The sequence below is a fragment of the Fukomys damarensis genome, unplaced genomic scaffold (genome assembly GCF_012274545.1).
Source record: "Fukomys damarensis isolate Sample0158 unplaced genomic scaffold, DMR_v1.0_HiC HiC_scaffold_39, whole genome shotgun sequence".
Lineage (NCBI taxonomy): Eukaryota > Metazoa > Chordata > Mammalia > Rodentia > Bathyergidae > Fukomys > Fukomys damarensis.
Genome location: NW_022900951.1, coordinates 20,601,255 through 20,621,516, shown reverse-complemented (window position 1 = coordinate 20,621,516; position 20,262 = coordinate 20,601,255). Strand labels below are relative to the sequence as shown.

Sequence of the window (20,262 nt, the reverse complement as noted above, 5' to 3'; positions counted from 1 at the left end):
AAAAAAAAAAAATCATTACCAATATAAGCAACACATGATGAAGATGGCAGACACATTTTGTTATTCTTAATTGGTATCGCCCTTTTGCAAAGCTCTTTTGCAAGAGCCATGGACACATTCACAGCTTTTGACTCAAATATTTTAAGGAACCTAAAATTCATCCAAAAAAAACCCAAAAAAACAAAAAACTGCAACTCAGCTGCTCACAAAAGAAAAAAAATCTATTAACAAAAAAAAATTTTAAATATGTAACAACAAAATAGAGGATTAAGTACACACACACACACACACACACACACACACACATATATATATATATTTTTTTTAGGACAGGGTCTTGATGTTTAGTTCAGGCTATCCTTGAACTCACTATGTAGCCCAAGCTGGCCTAAAAACTTACAGCGATCCACCTGCCTCAGCCTCTCAAGCGCTGGGATTACAGGTATACACCACCATATCTACCTGATTGACCTGATTTTTAAAATAATACAGTAATGTGGAAAATACATTTATGTTAGGTGAAAACAGGTTTCTAATATATATTGTAATTGCTAGAATACGAAAATGTTTTCAAGAGTGAGGAAAGGAGCAAAAATGACAAATTACTTTAGTATGGGGGTATGATGAATGAATTTTCATTCTTTCATTCTAAAACTTCCCATTTAATGTCATCATTAGATTCTTTTTCATTAAAATTTTTGTATGAGCTTTGACAAAGAAATCTATCACAAAATGAATGGATAAAGTGGTATTTGCAAATAAGCTCCTGAATATGTAAGGATACTCTTTTTAAATGGAAAAACATCTATTAACCTAACATCTTGCTTATTACACAACATTTTGGAAATCAAAATTTTGTTTTTTTAAATTAGGTAAGAAAAAATTGCTCTATTTTTAACAACTACAACTATGTATAAGGTATAACTTACGTATTTCATTTAAAATATCTGGGCAATGCCTGGGGATTTAGCTCAGTGGTTCTGCTGCCTGCCTTGCAAGTGCAACGACCCGTGCTCTGATCCCTGGTACCCAAAAAAAAAGAAATCTAGGCAAGGTGGCATGTACCTATAATCCCAGCTCTCTGGGAGGCTGAGGCAGGAGGATTGCAAATTCAAGGCCAGACCCCTAGTGAGACCCTGTCTCAAAAAATTTTTTTTAAAATAAAAATTGCTCAGGATGTAACTTATTGTGACAGCCCTAGGTTCATTCCCTAGTACCACTAAAAAAAAAAAAAAAGACAAGTACTTTGAATACACAAAAAGTTAACACTCTTTTAACACCATCTTACTTCTAAATAACTTTGTCCACAAAAGCCTTTTGATTACAGTACCTCTAAGGATTAACCTGTGAAGTTACACACACACATCCACTATACCCCGAACAGCTACCACTTGGGAGGATTATGAAGAAAGCAGTGTTCTAATCTGGATCACTCCTGACCCCTGGAAAGCAGGCCTCCAAGAATTAAAGTAAGAAATCAGGATCACGCCTCTGTGGCAGACATGGCAGTACCTGTGACTGGAAGAGGTATGCTAATACTCAACCTGTGAGATAGTTGTTAAGCAGCTTTTACCACCAGCTAGAATTTATTTAAATTGCAAGGATGAGGCGGTTCTTCAACTATCTGAAGGAGGAGAAAAACACATGACAGCAGCTGGGCTCAGCAATAAATGCTACATTTACCTTGTTAATTTCAAACTGGCTCACTGGGACACTGCCATTTAGCACATTTTCTCTAATTTCTATTAACCTCTTCTGAATGTTTTCCACTATTGTGTCCCGGCTTTGATCTGAAAGAATCTGGCCAATGACAAAGCTGAAAAAAAAAGAAAGAGAGAAGGAGAGGGAGAGGGAGAGGGAGAGGGAAGGAGGAAGGAAGGGGAAAGAAAGAATTTCAACATTATATTTATTAATGAAGGAGAGAAAATACAGGTGCCATTAGATTAACACGTTGACAAGAACTATACTAAGAACTAAGATGAGGGCTAAAGTCCAAAAGGTGGTTATTATTTGTTTTTTAAGACTAACTGCACCAAAGGTTTACCAACCTTGGAATGTCAAATTTGCTCTTACACACAGAAAGCATTTATTTATGGTCTAAGCTAATGCTTTAAACGAAATATAGTAGAGAAAAATGTGTTCTATTATATTTTTATGCAATGACAAAATTCACAAGCAGTTAAATTCTACTCATAAGTTAAAATCTTAGAAAAAAAATTTTTTTTTTCTCATAAGGCACCAAGATACTGTATGATCTCTGGGATCATGAAGATATCACCTCCACCTGAGATGACCATTAGCTAAGTAAGTAGAAATATAAAGCTTTTTCTGTAATACTCAGTGTTCTCCAACCTTGTGTTCCTTCAAAAATGTCACATTATTCTACCAAACTCAGAGGGAAGAAAAAGAGTAAAAGAAGCCAATATTTTACCCATTTCAGAGAAAATGCAGAGCAAGAGTTTGACAGCTGCATTATAATTTGTCAGAAAAGAACCCTGACAAAAACATTTGTATAGCTTTAATTACTAATACATTTCTAACTCAGAGAAATTTACTTCTATTATGATGCATCTTTTCTTAGAAAACACAAAGCTGAAGAGAACAGTCTAATCGACAGTCTATACAAAGTAGTTTCATCTTTGGGTACATTTGGGGGCAATGAAGCATTTCAAACTACATTTCATAAAAGGCTAACACTGACCTATACTCGCATGATCAACTCTGCCTAATCAAGAGCAGTTTTGCAGAAAGAAAATTGCTCAATCTCCCAACTTGAAAGCAGTAGGAACATAGGAAAATAAGTAAAAAATGCTGATATTTAGCAAAATTAAAATGTCTTAAATCTAGCTTTACAGAAAAAGCTATGCTTTCAGAATTGATCCAGTCCACAAAATAAGTGTTTGAAAGATGGCACATAAAGTACCTGAAGATTCATTTTTAAATGGGTCTTTTATACGTTAATATGACCCTTAAAAAGTCTTATTGTCACAATCTTCAGTCTCAGACGAAAAACTAGGGGGTTAGTCATGACATTTATTATTTCTGAGGCATACATAATATTGAATATTATCTCTTAATCTGAAATTAGTAAAAATCTTTTACACGCAAATGATATGGTGAAACAGTTTCACTCCATGGCTCATTGAATTATTTTAAGCAACAACGTGGGGGACTCTTTAACAAACATGCTCCTAAATAGGCTCTAAAAAGATCTAGGAGCACAAAACATTTTCTAATGTGAAAATTAAATCAACATCAACAAAACTAACTCTCAAGTGTGAAGGTTTACCTCACAATGAGTTAAAATTCGTAAGATTTCTTACCTAGCAAATTTGGTTTCTTTAATAACATTTAATCTAACTATAAAATTCCATCCCAAATAAATACTGTTAATATTCAATAATAATAACAATGACAAATGAAATTTTACTTTTTACTTAGCAGTCTCACAGAAATTCTCCATACCAACACTTAATATTTTTAAAAAACAAACAACAAAAGCAAAATGAAAGCTGAACTCACTTTCCAGTGTCTTTAGCAAGATCACACCAATCTCTTCTAACTATATAATCCTTTCATATGAAAGCTGAACTCACTTTCCAGTGTCTTTAGCAAGATCACACCAATCTCTTCTAACTATATCTAATCCTTTCAGCTCCTGTTTGGTAACATAATTCCCATCTGAAGTTGGTTCAACAACCAGAGCAGCATACTTCTTTTTCTTCAGCAGTAGCAGAGATTTGAAAATACCATCAATGTCTATTTCAAGCAGTTTGTATAACTTATTCACTTCACTTTTTACCTGTGAAAATTTCAAATATTAATGCTAGTTTCTCAAAAATCTAACAGGGAAAAGATAATCCTGAGAATTAATCTAAAAAGAATTTGAAGTCATTCAAGATTAGAACACAGCTTATATGTAATATTATGTTGAGTACAATGCAGCAAAGTCATTGAAAAACAAAAGGACAAAATACATAAAAAATAAAGTGGGAAGGTGTGGCAGTACACACCTGTAATCCTAGCTACTTAGGAGGCTGAAGCAGGAAGATCACAAGTTCAAGTCCAGCAATTCAGTGAAACCCGATCTCAAAATAAAAATTAACTAATCATTTTTAAAATTAAGAGTTCTAGGGATACAGCTCAGTTGTAGTGTCCTTGCCTAGCACCGGGGTTCCATCCTTAGGACTACAAAAAACAAAAAAACAAAAAAAACAAAAGAAAAGAGACAATACAGTCAGCCCTTGATTTACGAATGAGTTCCATTCTGAGAGAATGTTCATAAATCGAATTGGTTCGTAATCTGAGAAAGTGATATACAGTCCACCTGTGAACGTTTGCAACTCAAATGTCTCTAAGTTGGGGACTTACTGTAATATTGTATCATCCTTCTCAAACAAAGGATAGGGCTGGCTGAATTAATCCCCCAAATATAAGTAAATTATGAAAAATTATGAAAGCCTTGTATGAAACAAAAGACAATACCTGTGAGCCTGCCTTCAATCTACTAAGTTAGTAATTATGAATTGCTAGTTATGAATTGTTACTAAGAGGTTAAAAATTATTATTTCTTTGTTGTTGTTCTTGTGGTACTGGGGACTAAACCCAGGGCCTTCAGACACTGAGCTACCCCCACAGCTCTTTTTTGAGATTGGGTCTCACTAAATTGCCCAGGTTGGTCTTCAACTTGCAGTCCTCCTCCCTCAACTTCCCAGAGTACAGGGATTACACAGATGTGTGCTACTATGCCTGGCTTATAATTGATTATTTCTAAATGTCTCCTTGCCCTTTCAAATATATTTTAAGTAGTCCTATAAAAAACAGAAATGTGTGTATGTGAGTGTGCAGGTATGTACGTATTTATCCATATCTATGTATAAATTACATTTGAAAACTAATGAACATGTATTTCCCTGTGAACAACAATGTGATAGGTACTAAAGTGATCGCATCTTAAATTACAACTCTTAAGACTATTTTCACAGGAAAAAAAATGTATATATCACTTAAGCAAACAAAACAAAACAAAACAAAAAAACACCAAAAAACCAAAAACAATTACCTATGAATTTTACCCTTAAAAATGGGATTTAGCTCAGTGGCGCCACACCTGCCAAGCAAGCACAAGGTCCTGAGTTTGATCCCCGGTACTGGAAAAAAAACTAAAACTTAACAATGAAAATAGTTTAAAAAAAGAAGAGAATGACGAATTCAGAGCTACACAGTTTATTATTTTCAGAAGCATACACATGCACACACATAAATTTATGGCATTCACTGTTAAAAACAGAATTCACAAAATGGATAAAACAGACAATTTCATTAAACTATCTCACCTTGTTCCCCAACTTAAATACTTCTTCCAGATTGGTGCTATTGGTGTTTATCATAATTGAATCTGTATCTCCGTAAATAACTTCAAGATTCATCTAATGAAAAGCCAAAATTACCAAAATTAACAACAAAAATACAGTGACCATTATACACAATGAAATTAAAGATTTTTCATACTACAGAAAATTACAGGTGCCACTGACTTTTCAAAAGTTCATATTATCTGCACTGTCAGGGTGCATAAGTAAAAATCATGCCCCTATAGACTAGAAACTGTAGACCACAACATTAAGAAAATCCCCAAATCTTCTTAAAACAGAGTTGAATGGAAGAGAATTATGTCTAGTTTCAACAGAAACCAAATATGGAATTTAATAACGAGAAGGAGAATAAGAGGCTAGGAAATGAGGTCTATATTTATCCACTGTACCACACGCTTAGTGGTCATGGCAATTTAAGGAGTTGAAACATAATGGGTTTTAAAAATTCAGGGGGCACAAATCCATATTAAATTCTTAACAGTTTCAAACAGTATTTAGTAGAATTTGAAGAGTGCCAAAAAAAATCAATCATAACAAACAACACTGGAGCACATACAGTATAAAGGCCTGGAAATAAACTCTAATTAGCACTGTTACTAATTTGCTTGAAACACTCACATATAGGCTTCAAGCAGAGGCTAGATCATATCAGTGTTGGTACAAGAAAAAAACTGTAATCCATTAGGAGGGATTATAAATGTAAACTAGGCATCCTAAGAAGCAATTTTCAGTATGTTTGGGTTACAATTTTCCTTGAATAGAGAAGCGTCACCAGGTATGATATTTAAGAGTTGTTATACAATGAAAATGCTCAGCATTACCTTCTGTACCATCTCTTTCGTATGCATCAAAATCTAAATGAAACAAAAGTCAAGATTAATACATTACACAATTATAAAGACATAAATATAAGCGCAAAGAGACAAGTAATTCTGTGATTTGCCAATTCTGTGTATCTTTAAAGCTCTTAAAGATTTCCTAACAACAACTCTCTCAATAACAGTAACATCAACATAACAAAAAAATAAGCTTGTCTCTATGGTAATTCTTAGCCAGAGGTCTGCAAAGAGATGTGTATCTGTATCTCTGTACCCCACCCCGCTCCCCTCCCCCTCCGCGTACTGGAAATTAAATACAGGGATTTTGCACTAAACTACGTCCGGATACAGCTCTTTTTCTATTTTTTTTTTAATTTTGAGACTGAGTCTTGCTAAATTCCCTAGGATGGACTCAAACTTGCTTTAGCCTCTCATAGTGCTGGGATTCAGGCATGCACCATATGTGGCTCTATGTATCTTTAATGAACACACACAACAAAATATTCCTTTATAATATGGCAAAAAGACAAACTTGCTGTTATTACTAATATTTAAATAGAATTGTATGGCTAAGAAAAACAGCTTAGTAGCATTTCAAATCTGGCAATTTAATTCATTATATTCAGAAACTATATATATTCTCCACTAAATTTTGGAAGAGAGAAAATAGATCTCCACTATAGTGCCTAGAGCCAGCAAAGTACCCATTTAAAAGGTAGGATTCCAGAGTGAATGAAAGCAAATATATGGATGAAAATTGTGGATGAGTCTGTCCCTGGGCCCCATATGGCTACAGACCAGAGACAGGTTACAAAGTACACATAAAAACAGATACAAATTATCTTGGGCCAGATCACAAGGAACACAAATGATATAGTGAGGGGGAGGGAGGGAGGGAGAGATTGATTTTAAAACAAATGTGTTAGATACTGTGCTAGGAGTATGCACTTCATGAATTTTTCTTGCCTTCTTCAAGAGATCCCTGCTGGGCGTGGTGGTGCACACCTGTAATCCCAGCACTCGGGAGGCTGAGGCAGGAGGATCGCTGTGAGTTCGAGACCAGCCTGGGCTACATAATGAGTTCAAGGTCAGTCTCAACTACATAGTGAGACCCTGTCTCAAAAAACCAAAAAGAGATCCCTAAAGAGGTTGCTACTATTAGCACCCCCATTTGTTAGATGCCAAAAGGACAAAGCCATTAGTTTTTCCCAGTAAGGGCCGAACAAGGATATAACCTAAGGCTGACTCCTGAGCAGGGCCTTTGGCGATGCCATGCTACTGTCTCTCCACTGTCACCTATCTTTCAAAGCACCACTCTCAGCAGAAGTCACTTTTCCAGTGGGCAAAATAAAGATTCACTTCATTTATACTGTCTCCTACTTCAACAGTCCTACTAAGCTCAAGCCTCGGGGTATCATTTCTGTCTTTTGTGTCCTCTGTATTATGCAAACTTTGTATGAGGAGCATCTTTACATCTATCCATTGTTTTCCATCTTTATTGCCCACTCCCCTTTCTTATCATCTCCTGATTTTGCCCTTCCCCTGCCCTGGGGTGGGTGAATAGTGGTAAATTCTGATTAAGCCAATTCAGTGATTTTACCATTGGCTGCACAGTGAAATCACCTGGGTATCTTTAAAAAACTAAAAATAACCAACCCAACACTTTTCTGTGAAGCTCTCTAAGCGATTTTCTTGCAAGCAGGGTCGAAGAAGCCTAGCCTATGATAGTCATGGTAATCATGGTAATTCCATTCTGGAAACAGTGATAAGTTTAGGCATGTGCACGCAACAACACAATCCTGGACAATCAAAAGTAAAGAAAATTCCTCTAGGAAGATTTTGTGAAATCCTTCCTGATGAGAAGTGGGAAGAAAAACTCTTTTACATGGGGCTGCTTGAGGCAGTGGCAACCATCACTGTGCAAGAGCCATGCGTGAAGGTACAAGACAACATGCTGAGAAGGGCAGGTCACAGGCAGAAAGCATCTGACTCCAAGACCATGTTGTCAATGAATGTTAACCAACTGATACCTCTAAAGCAACATCCTAACTGATTAGGTTTCATCAAGTTGCACCGAATCATCATGAATCTTTGAAATGTTTTCAATGTCTTTCCAATGTTTACAAAAAAATCCAATTCTGCAACTGCACCGAAACCACTACTTTACCTGCATAGCCTCTTATTCCCTTACAGAGCCCCCTTTGCCAGGTAGGATAAGTCCTTCAACAGTTACCACATAGACTCATTTTTTCATGCCTTTGCTTAGACAGTGTGTCCACTACCTGGCACTTCTTCATCAGTCACCTTTCCACGTCTGCATTTCACAAACCTCAGTTCAAATCCTTCTTTCATAAAGCTTGAACTGACTGGCCCAACCTAAAGGGATCTCTCTCCTCTGACCTGTGCTTACTCTGTTCTAGCAAATGAGTAACAGTACATCATTACTTGACGGTTTGTTGCCCCACAGCCAACTAGACTACAAGCTTCTGGAGGTAAGAATGCATGTTTGTGCCTAACTGCAGACTACACGTAAAACAGGCACCCACAAAACTGTTGTGCCAATTGAGCGATAAGCCCCAGAGTAATACCAATTGCTGTTCTACTAGACACTACAACTCAGTTAACTTATTTTAAAAAATTCACTCTCCTCCACTTCATCTTCACTTTTTAACATTTAAATTACAGGGAAATGCATTATGGGAGAATACTTGACAATTCCTTTGGGAAAAGGGCAATAATGAGATCAACCCCAGTCAAGTTAATCATAGTGAGGACAGAACTATTTATCAAGAGTTCTCTCCACCCTTTGCCCTTCCACCTGGCAAGGCTTAGATTTCCTCATCACAATGGACAACTCCATAAGGTAACAGTTACCTACTAAGTAAAACACCTCAGGAACAACCTGTCAAAGTTTCACTACAACTCCACATATTTAGTAACCAACTCCTTTCACTCCTTTCAAAACGTGTACCAAACCTATTAAGTCATCCCTGAGTGCACCTTCAATGTGAACTGGCAACTTTCACCTTTCAGATCCATCATCCACCTCCACCCTAACCTGCCACTTCCAGCTCACAACCATTTCCCCGCACAATCTGAGGGCTGCCACCAAAATAATTTTCCCTCTGGTGACAGAAGTCTTTTTGTAGATTTTTTTCTTAACAGAGACAAATGGCAAATATAGACTGGTGCAACTTCTTTTCTCACTTAATACTTTCATATTAGAGACTATTCCAAACTCATACATAAAGAGCTGTCTTATTTTTTAATGATTGCATAATATTTCATTACATGAAAAGATTACATTTAACTAGTGCTCTATTAATGAACATGTAGGTTGTTTCTAATCTTTATAACTGCACTTTAATAATCCTTATATACAAGTAATTTGCAAATATGCTGGTAATAAGACAAATTTTTACATGTGGACCAAAGTTTTATGTTTCAAAAAGTTTTTTATAAATATAGCCCAACAGCTCTCTTGATAGGTTGCACTGATTGCTATGGGTAGTTTTAATCAACATCTTTTACAGTGAACTGCACCAGGAGCTGATGGCAATGCTGTCTCAGGTTTGGGGTCCTCAACCCCAAGTTGTCAACTTGAAGTAGCAGGCTGAGACCACCCATAACCAGGGTAACCTCTGCCTTCTCATGCTTCTTTCCTCAGCAGTTCTACAAAGGAGAACAACAGAGCTCTCTTCAGTCCAGTGCTTACCCATGTGCTCATGAGCAGGACCACACCAAAGCTACTCGCAGAACCAGCCCTAATTTCAAACTGCTCCCTGGAATGGGCTCAGCTACTGGATACTCAGTGGACCATTACATTCTTAGTATCAAACAGAGGGCCTGATACATGGGAGCTATTTAATAAATATTTGTAGAATGCCAAATGAATAATCCTAAAGAGTAGACAGGATCATAAGCCCCATTTGATAGATGAAGAAAATTAGGCTCTGAGATTTTGCCCCAAGTAACAGAGCTATTCAAGAGCTGCACCTTACGTTCACTTTCTTTTCATTATGTCCTACCACTTTATAAGAAACTCTACCTACATGAATATTTTAGAAGCCTACAGTAAAAAATGTAGATATTTTCCTCATTGCAGAAATGCATTTTTAAAAATAGCCATAGGTACTCAGAAAGGTCTACTGGACACAAGATACAATGATTACAAGATGACCGTTTATAAAGTCATTTTGATGTGACAAGCCCAATATTAAAGCTACCCATTCTGACAGAAAATCATTTTATAAGTGCCAGCAGCTAGAAAACAGGGGTATAAAGCCTTGCTAAATTCATTAATAAGGCAGTCTGCAGTTATCTGATTTCACAGCAACACCTGCATATTTATCTACTCATTACCAATTGGATGATGGAATTTTTTCAAGCACATTTCAAAAATCTGCCAACTTCAAGTGTAAAAAAATAAACTTTGTGGTTAATTTTTCCCTTAACAAAGTACAGCTGTTGAGAATAATTGTTCAAGATCTTACCCTGTAATGTCAACTGCAGCAGAACAAAGAGTATTTAATTAGCAAATCTATCCAGTAATTCAACACCTATTATATAAAATGCCTTCGTGATTTTATTCAGGATAATTTGCTAAGAGGGTTATTACTGACATTCAGATGGAATTTAAAATTCCTACGCAAGTCGAGTCATAATAGCAGTAATGATCTCCCCAATCAGGAGATTCGGTGTCACACAAGGCTCTCTTGCAATGCAGCAGCCGATTTCCTGACTTCTTAATTCCTGGGCTCAGCTCAGTGAGAGCCCTTCATGCCGATATTTCAGTCAGCAATACATCTTTAATGGGACTCTATTAAAATAACTAGAACAAAAATGACTTTTTTTTTGGTTAAAAAGAATGACAGCACTGCCATCATATCAATCATCGCAGGCTTTGCAGAACAGTGCCGTTAGAGGAAAAGAGGAGGGGGAAATAGGAAGGAGTGGGGGGTGGGGAGAGCAATAATTAAAATAATATGAACATGTATTTTAACCCCAATCTTAGCCTCTGAAGGCTGGATTGGGGTGGTGAAAACTAGAAAAAAAAATTAAGGTATCTCAAAAAATTGTTTTTCCAAATAAAATAATTTGTTCAGGAATAAGCCCACAATATGCAGTTTACTAAGCAGAAAGCATATTTGTTGTGCCAAGATTAACAACAGCAACCTAAGATCCTTACTACTGAGATGTATATTTATAGGTTCTCCTAACAAGTCCAAGATGACATCTGGGTCTTTATATTTTTTAAAAACATAATATTGTTGTCTTACAATGCATGGGAAGGTTTTGAAATATTTTTAGATGCTGTTAGAGACTAATACAGAGTTAATCAATACTATGCCCAAGAGAGAAAACACAAGCTTTCCACAGTAAAAAAACAAAACAAAAGATAAATTTTAAGGTCCTACTCTAAAAACATCTATCTACTATAATAACCCCTAGTAAGAAACTCACTTTCATATATGATTCAAATATTAAGCACAATGAAAATCCTACAAGTTAAGAAAATGTTGAGTAAGGTCAAATTCTAAAAAAATAATACATAAATGGAATGACAACTGAAATCTCAATGGTTTTAGGGTTCTTCCATTGCTGATGACATAATTAGAAATAAACTGGAAATTTAAAAAATACATTAGCATAATAGGGGTAGTAAAATGAAAAGTTTTGAAGGATAGGGAAGAGAAAAGTACAGGAAATATAAATATTATGATAGTTGGTAATCCAACCATTATGAAAGTGTTCCCCATTCCAAATTTCAGCAGTTTCCAAACAGGACTGTTTTAGTTCTCCATATGATGAACATTTATTCCATCCTTATTATATCAGATTGCCTTTTTCCTATTCTGTTATTCTTAATTCTTACATATATATCTTCTCTATAAGATGCTAAAGAAATAAGGGCTGTGGATTTAATAAGCATCCTACTTTCTGTCTCTACTACTTAACACTTATGATAGTGGGTCACTTACTACTGTCTTTAAACCTTAGTTTAACCTTTTCTAAAATTGGAGTTGATACCACCACCTAGTTCTCTGAACTGGTTAGGAATAAAAAGAACTGTGCTTTCCAAAGATGAAACATGACACAAATATTGTTTGTTTTAAAGTCAGGGCTCTAAAATCTGAGTACTGATTTAAACTGCCAATTATTAGCTAAAGGATTTGGGATCAAGCTGGTTTCCCTCTCCAATTCTCAGTATTTTCATTTATAATATAGAGAAGTAGAAATTTCTCTCAGATAAAAAAATCCAGAATCCAAGTTTAATGTGTAGAAATGTCTGTATTTGGTTGTTCCATCTTTCAACCACTTTAGGGTAAGGGGGCATTAATTTAATCCAACAAGAGAATTAACACTGTAAGGCAGTATTTCCATATTCTAGGTTGCCTTTGAAGGCTGTGTGACTGTAAAATAATTAGAAGCATGCTAGTGCTCACAAGTTGTCTACATATCACTTTATGCATTTAGTATAAGTGGATGAGTGTATTTACAATACACAGAAACTTCAACACTTTTCTGTTAAGAATTCTTTTTCCACCCCGCGGGAATGTATATATACATCTATAAATATATCAGGGTTTCTCAACCTTGGCACTATTAATAGTTTCAGTCAGATAATTCTTTGTCATAGACAGTTATCCAGTGTCCATTGAAAGAAGCTTAGCAGCACCCGTGCCTCTAGCCGTGAGACTTCAGTAATGTATGAGTACATACACATGCTTGGGCTTATGCTGCTCACTGCCTCCTCAACTGTCTCCAGATACTGCCAAATGTTTCCTAAGGGCAAAATGGCCCTGGCTGAAAATCACTGATGCATATTAACTCCTCTCTCACTCTAGGCTTCTATTCAATTGTCCTTCCCAAAAGCATTTACTCTAAACACTACCGATCTCCTCCAAACCCTTAACCAGCTCCAAAGGATAAATGGACACTCTAAGAGCCTCTACTCAAAACAAAGGATTGGGTTCCTTTCTAATCCAGTGAACCAATATGCCGCTATACTACAGTGTATCTTTCCATATGCATTCCCATGTCATTGCTAGACCCTTACTCCTCAGCCTACCAGTCTCCAGCATCACTACTTTCCAAGGCATTCTTCACGTTTTGTCGGTGTTTGTTCTAAAATGCACTTCTTCACACACACACACACACACACACACACACACACACACACACCACTACCTATCTCTTTATTGGTTGTTCAGTTGTTTTTCTGGAGAACCCTAACACAAGCTACCTGAGTTCAAAATCTAAAAGCACTGCTTATATGCTGTGTGACCTCAGGCAAACAATACAACCTCTCTAAGCATCCAATTCCTCAACTGTAAAATAAGGATAATAAATGAAGCTTCCTTATACCAGGGATACTGTGTTTAGATGCAAATAAACACACACACACACACACACACACACACACACACACTTGTATACTCTGAGAAAAAAGTACTCAATAACCATTACGTTATTATCTCACATCTACTTATTTGTTAAAACTTCAGAATGTCAGAAAAGTCTTCTCTGGTATCCCCAACCCAGTATTTATGAATATGCTGGCCCTCTGTGCCCACCAAAGTACCCTGTACATATCACAATGTACCACTCTGTTACAGAAGGTAAGGTTAAGAGGCTATAAGCAAATTATAGGCAGAGATCATATCATAGTAATTAAACCTAATACAATCTCTGGCACATTGCAATAATTCAGTAAGTTGTCTCTTAGGATGCAGTAAAAGAAGGAAGACCCTCAGGGGTCCAGCTTTAAAGAACAAAGCCACTATCAATCAAAAAGTACTTTCCCACAAGACGACCCTAAAGTTAGTTACAAAAGGCTGCAATTAAACCCCCACACAGTACACATTTAAATGCTGGCTCTCTCCATATAAGAAATGAAGAGTAAATCAGTTTTAATCCCACATTTAAACATAATGTATTTTATATAAACAAAATTCATTCAAGATAAATCAATTTCTACCCAATGATAAAGTCCTGTTAATTATAAACTTGACTATAAATGTACCTCTCCTATACAACTCTTGCTGTCCAGGTAAACTGATTTTTTTTAAATCCTTAATTTATAACTTAGACCTTATGCTAGCTAATGCGTGAATAAATACAAAATAATGTTGAATAGACAACGCTTTCTGAAAGGTTTCTTCTCCCCAACAGGCACATTTAATGATATTTATGAATATTGCTCAATTATTGCCCTAAAATTTGACAGAGCTTTAATTATGGCTTTACATACATGAAATTTGAAAGGGAACTTCTCCCTTGTCTTATAATTTCTTGTCCTCCATGTATTTATTTGTCCTGTGGATTTTTAAAGATTCACATTACATTCTGATTTTTAAAAAATATTTTCACCAGTAAAGAAGTCTTCGTTTCACAACATTCTTCTTCTTTAGTCTCTTCCATTCAAACCTCTGGTTTAGAAGCTCATGTTCCATATGCTTCATTTAAACTTATGAGCACTACAGCCAGACAGAATTATATCTGACACAGGACCTTGGAGAGCTCATAGAGTTGGCTTTAAAGCACCCTTGAACCAAATCTACTCACCAATAGGAGAGCTCAAGTATGAGCCTGTACTCTTAATATATTACATTCCCAGGAGGAGAAAAAAACCCTAAGACACTAAGATTGAAACTAGAGCAGGAGATATTAACGTAGTCAATCAAAAAAAAATCTAAAAGTTCCCTGAGACTACCACTGCCTATATGCATTTTTCTAGGCAGACAGTCCACATTAAATCTGAAATTTTGGTTTAATTGTAAGTACCACTGAAGATGCCCAAATTAGTCACAAGAATAGAGTATTCATATTCCTTAGGATTCACAAATGTCCACAAGGCTAGAGGCATTCCCACCCAAAGGGCTTACCCTTGCTTATAAATCAAGCATTTCCAGCTCCTGGCTACAAGTGTATTTCCCTCCCAGAAAAACATGTACTGTATATGTCAAAAGGCTCAGAGATTTGGCTCCCTGATTGATTCCTAGTATGACTCATCTGGGGGGCTAATTAAGACACGGCCAAACTATGTCCGTGCTTTACTGAACATCAGTGTTCAAGCAAGTTTCACACAACCTGATTAAAATTGACTCAAATGTCTTATTTCAGTAATCACTTAGACAGAATGAATTTTACATTAGTGGGATCAAGCATACACCAGGCCTCAGTGGAAATGAAAAGGCTTATAGTAATAGGATTTATAAACCCACCCATTAGGTTAATGGCTAAATGATTTACATGTAACTTTCTCCCCCACCCCGCCTTCCCTCACCCTTTAACTCAGTAAAAACTATGCTTGGCATTTCCACCACAGTGCCACACACAAAGGAAATAGCCTTTCTATTTTGGGACATTCTAATTTCTAATAATGCCTTGGATAGCTACCATTAACTCTTTCAAAGCACAAATAATTGACTAATAAAATTAAGTATTCCATAAGGCCTGAAAGTGCCTAATTGATCATAATTGTCTATTTGAGAAGAAGGCGTCAGGCTGGCTATGCTCTGATAATGAAGTTGGGCAATTCTGAAGCATTGCAATCAAGATAATACAGCTAAAAGGACATTAGCATTTTCTAGACTCTGTAACATTTTCTTTATAACTGAGGTCATGGGAAAATCTGACTGGAAAACTTTGAGCTCCCAACCCCTACAAATGGCAGGTTGTCACTTGTCATTAATAAGCATATGACTCAAAGCTCAATCCTGGAGGAGCACATAGCTGGTGGTCTGGAGAACTAGAAGCTAAAGAGTGACCAATGTGTCAGTGTCACCGTTTTGACAAGAGGCATTCTTGATTTCTGGAAATCTTTTTAGGATCCCTGAATAACAAGATAGTCATTGGACTGCCTTTCATTACTCTCCACCAAAAAGGAGGTGAGAACAGGGAGACTCTGTGTGTGCACGTGTGCATGCATGTGTGTTTTGTTGGGCACAAACCCAGGGCATGCTAAGCAAGCACTCTAGCACTAAGCTAAATAAACTCCAACCTGAGACAGTGCTTTTTAAGCTTACTATTACAGAAGGTAATTCCTTTATTCAGTAATAGAGCTACATAATAAATTCTGTCCTATAATGACCATATTTTTACATGCCCTCTTAAATTACTGCTTCATTTATTTTCTTTTACAAAAGGCATCCTTTGCCCCATCCTCCATTTTATTAGAATTTCAAAAAACATATTCTATGAGCTAGCTATTAATAATTTATATAGGGTTCCCTCTTCAAAGAAAAATCTTCCTTCAACAAGATGCTCTAGTTTTAGGAAAGTTTAATTATGTTCACCTGCCCAGAAAACAATGTTTTGTAGACACAAGTTCAGGAATGCCTCTAGAAGAAACTTTTTTTTGAGACAGGTCTCACTATATAGTTGAAGCTGGCCTTGAACTCACATGTAACCCAGGCTGGCCTCAAACTCATGGTGATCCTCCTGCCTCAGCCTCCTAAGTGGTGGGATTACACAACTGGCTAGAAGAAGCATTTTTAAGCATCACTGAAATCACAGATTCCTATTTATCAGTTTTTTTTCTTTCCCATTATCTTCTATAAGTTTTCTGGTAAAAATCTAGAGAAAGTTTGAAAGAAACAGATCAACTTGAGAAAAGTCATTTAGGTTAGAGATTTAGAATATGAAGAAGAAATATAAAAGCTATATAAGCTTTAGCTACTCAATGCTGAAGAAAAATAATCCTTCTCAACTTTCAAACTTGACATTCTCATTCTCTAAATTGGCCAAAGCTCAAGAATCTGATATGAATTATAGGAAGCACTGTATTTTCTTTTTGTTTAGAAACTCAAAAGGCAAGTCACTTGTTCATGCAACCAAGAAGTGTTTCCCGAACAAGTCTCATGTATTAAATGGTAGAGAACACAAAGATGAATGCTTCAGACACGATCTTTCTCTCTTACAAGGTATATAACATCTAGCAGAGTAGGTAAGTAAATAGACAATTGAAAGATACACATGCATACACATGTACATGCACATGTATATAGTAAGAGCACGTAGGGCAAAAGTTAGAAGTTCATGGAAGCAGACTGAATGTAAGGAGGGGATGAGCCACAGATAATTATATAAGATGGGAGGGAAAGTTTATGAAGATCCAAAGGACATGGGAAAACTCTCACTGGTGATTACCGAAAATTAAGTTTTTCAAAAAAGCTTTAAAAAATGTTTGGGGGGAGCAGGGATTTAGCTCAGTGGTACCATGCCTGCCTCGCAAGCACAAGGTCTTGAGTTCAATCCCCACTACTGAAAAAAAAAATTTCAACAGGAAGACAATAAAAATTATGCTGAGACAAGACTGTTCAGGGAAAGCGCAGAGAGGGTGGGATAGAAGCCCAACTGTGAAGGGCATTGTAAGCCACAATAACAACTTTAAATCAGGGAGAAGTGTAAGCAGACTGACAGTTCAAAGAGGTCTCTCTGACAATAAAACGCATGGGGGAAAAAATCTTGGGATGGGGGATGTCCAGGGAGATGTAATGAAGCCTGAATAGCATAAGAACAGTGGCACCAGACTCAGAGAATTACAGATGTTTAGGAAGTGCAATCTATGGGACTTGGTGACAGGTTGAATTTGGGGCATGAGGAAGACATGGGAATCAAGAATGATACTCATGTTCCCGACTTAACAACTGGGTAAACAGTGTGTGATCATTGAAACAGAGAATCTTGGAAGGGACATAGGTTGGGGAGCAAAACCATAACAGCAGTTTTGAAATCAAACAGGATATGCCTTTGGGACATCTAAACAGATTTTATGGAAAGGCAGACAAAAGCTAAGAGGTTTGACAAGAAATCTAATGCTCAATGAAGATATAATATATGAATAAATCAAAACAATGTCAGCATTCAGATGATAACAGAACTCTTTGGAATGGATGGCACAACTCACTGAAAAGGTAGTGGGAGAAAAGGAAGACTAAGCAAGTCAGCATCAAAACTATGGTAATGGTCCTTAGAGTGACAGGTGCATCTGATCCTTCATTCCTCCTCTAGTACCTTCCATTTCCTTTCAGCTCTCAGGTCTCCATTCTTTTTGTCACAACTGGCACACACAAAACAGGGGCCATCAGCAAATCTGATGCAAGCTGCCAGTTAGACAGCCAGGCACCAAATACTGACCTTTAATGAGAACGATCCTAACAGCTGGCTAGCGCATAATACAAATAATTGTAGTAATCCTCTGAACGAGGTCAAAAAGGGAGAGAGCACCTTGCCTTTTCAAGAGCCACCAAAACAACTATAGGTTGCAGCTCAGAAATAGCAAGCAAAACCTCCGCTATGGCTCTTTGTCTTGAGGCAACGCCGACGGGCTCAACAGAAGACTAAACACCAATTTATATCAGAAGTGGAGTGCTCCCTATGGATCTCACGGAACCATCCTTTTCCCTGCCCCTCTCTTCTGCACTGAAGTGGAAGGTCTTTTTTTTTCTGTCAAGTCTGCTGCCATTCGCTAGCAGTTATGATTTAAACTAACCCAGTCAAGGAAAAGATGGGAAAAGTTTCTCCTCAGTATTCAAATTATATTCTTCATATCTTTCCATAGAAACTTGGTCATAAATAATTATATTAATTGCCCTTGCCACTAATTAGATCATGTAACATCAAATGTCTCACTATTCTCATGGATCTTTAACCTCTGAGCAAGTCACTGTTTAGATAGCTCAGGAGATGGCTGGGTTGGGAGGAGCCTGAACAACCGTCTCTAAAAAACAAAAACCTCCAAGACAGCCCTGAAATTCCACTGGGTGGTAAGAAGCTAGGAGTCCTGAGACCGTTGTGGGGTTCCTGGTGCTGATCTACGACCTTTCTTCAGACCTTTACATACAAAACAAAAAGGTCTTTCCCCTACAGACAACCTCCACTGCTTCCACTCTCTTAAACCACAAATGACACGGCTAGAATGAGCCACACACCACTGGTATGTTGGTACCCAGATAAATAATCCAAGTAGTAGATCAGATTCCTGTCAGCTGCAAAAGGGCCAGCACTTCAGCTGCTTCTCATTCTTTATTTTTAAATGGCAGGATGGGCTCAAGGACATGGTAGCCTGTCACCCAAGAAGAGACTAAAGATTAAAAAAGATAAAATCAAAACCCCAAAAAAACTCATGTAACACTGGGAACTAAATAAATGCTTCAGAAAAATGCATGCAGAATTTTACAAACCATTTATTAGTATGTTTTTCCTAGCGACACAGTAGGGGAAAAGTGAATATGGGAACAAAAATAAAACAGAATCAAAACAACTACAGATAAGGACTAGTCAATAGGACTAATGTGCTACTAATCTATAAAATACTTATTTTCAGAACCCTGAGCCTAGAGCAGTAAAATACTGAGGGGTGCAACCAATGACAGAGTTACCTTTCAATGAGCTCCCTAAACCATAGCATATATAAAATTAAACACAAATCAATAAAACTGAAACAACCTAGTTAGGGAGAAGTACTTGCCTATGCCAAATACAAATATGTTTTCTTTTTTCCCTTATATACACCATCATTGCCACCAGATCATTCTCAACCAATTCTTATAAGCTGAAAACCAAGTTGGATTTTGATGTATAAACTGCTTTTGACAATATTTCATTTTAAACGGATAAACACTTTTTTTTAAATGCAAGCCGAAGATACCCTTTTGAGAAACTAAGAAAACAGATGTGGAAGCCATTTGTTTAGATGAAGAGGAATTTTCGCTTTTATAGAAATACAATGATTCATGAAGAGGGAAAAAAGTCTGTCATCAAGTTTTCTTCAATAGATACTCTTGGGTTTGAGGCAGCTTTCTAAATATGGCCATTGCTGTTCTTCACATCTCAACTCTCCTGAAATATCTCAAGCTATGACTAACAAATATCACTTTTATTGTCTTTTTTTTGTAAATTTTTTGCTTAGTTAATATACTGTGCAGGAAAAAAAAATCCCACAACTTTGGTTACTACAGCAATACATACTTTCTTTTATTGCTTAGGTAGCTGGACAAAATATCGCTCTGGAGATTTATCAAAAACACGTCATCTTGAGATTATTAACAAGAACACAAGAA

General features: G+C 36.7%; 1 protein-coding gene across 2 annotated transcripts in view; it reads right to left on the bottom strand.

Annotated features, from left to right (window-relative positions):
• The window catches only part of Pola1 (DNA polymerase alpha 1, catalytic subunit), a 303,607-nt gene that overhangs the window by 182,020 nt on the left and 101,325 nt on the right, over positions 1–20,262 (bottom strand). For both annotated transcript variants that reach the window (XM_010607165.3, XM_010607164.3), the window contains exons 27-30: positions 6,197–6,229; positions 5,337–5,429; positions 3,597–3,802; positions 1,684–1,816 (exon numbers count right to left, since the gene is read on the bottom strand). In XM_010607165.3, coding sequence (XP_010605467.1) covers positions 1,684–1,816; positions 3,597–3,802; positions 5,337–5,429; positions 6,197–6,229 — 465 coding nt within the window. The remainder of the gene's footprint in view (positions 1–1,683; positions 1,817–3,596; positions 3,803–5,336; positions 5,430–6,196; positions 6,230–20,262) is intronic.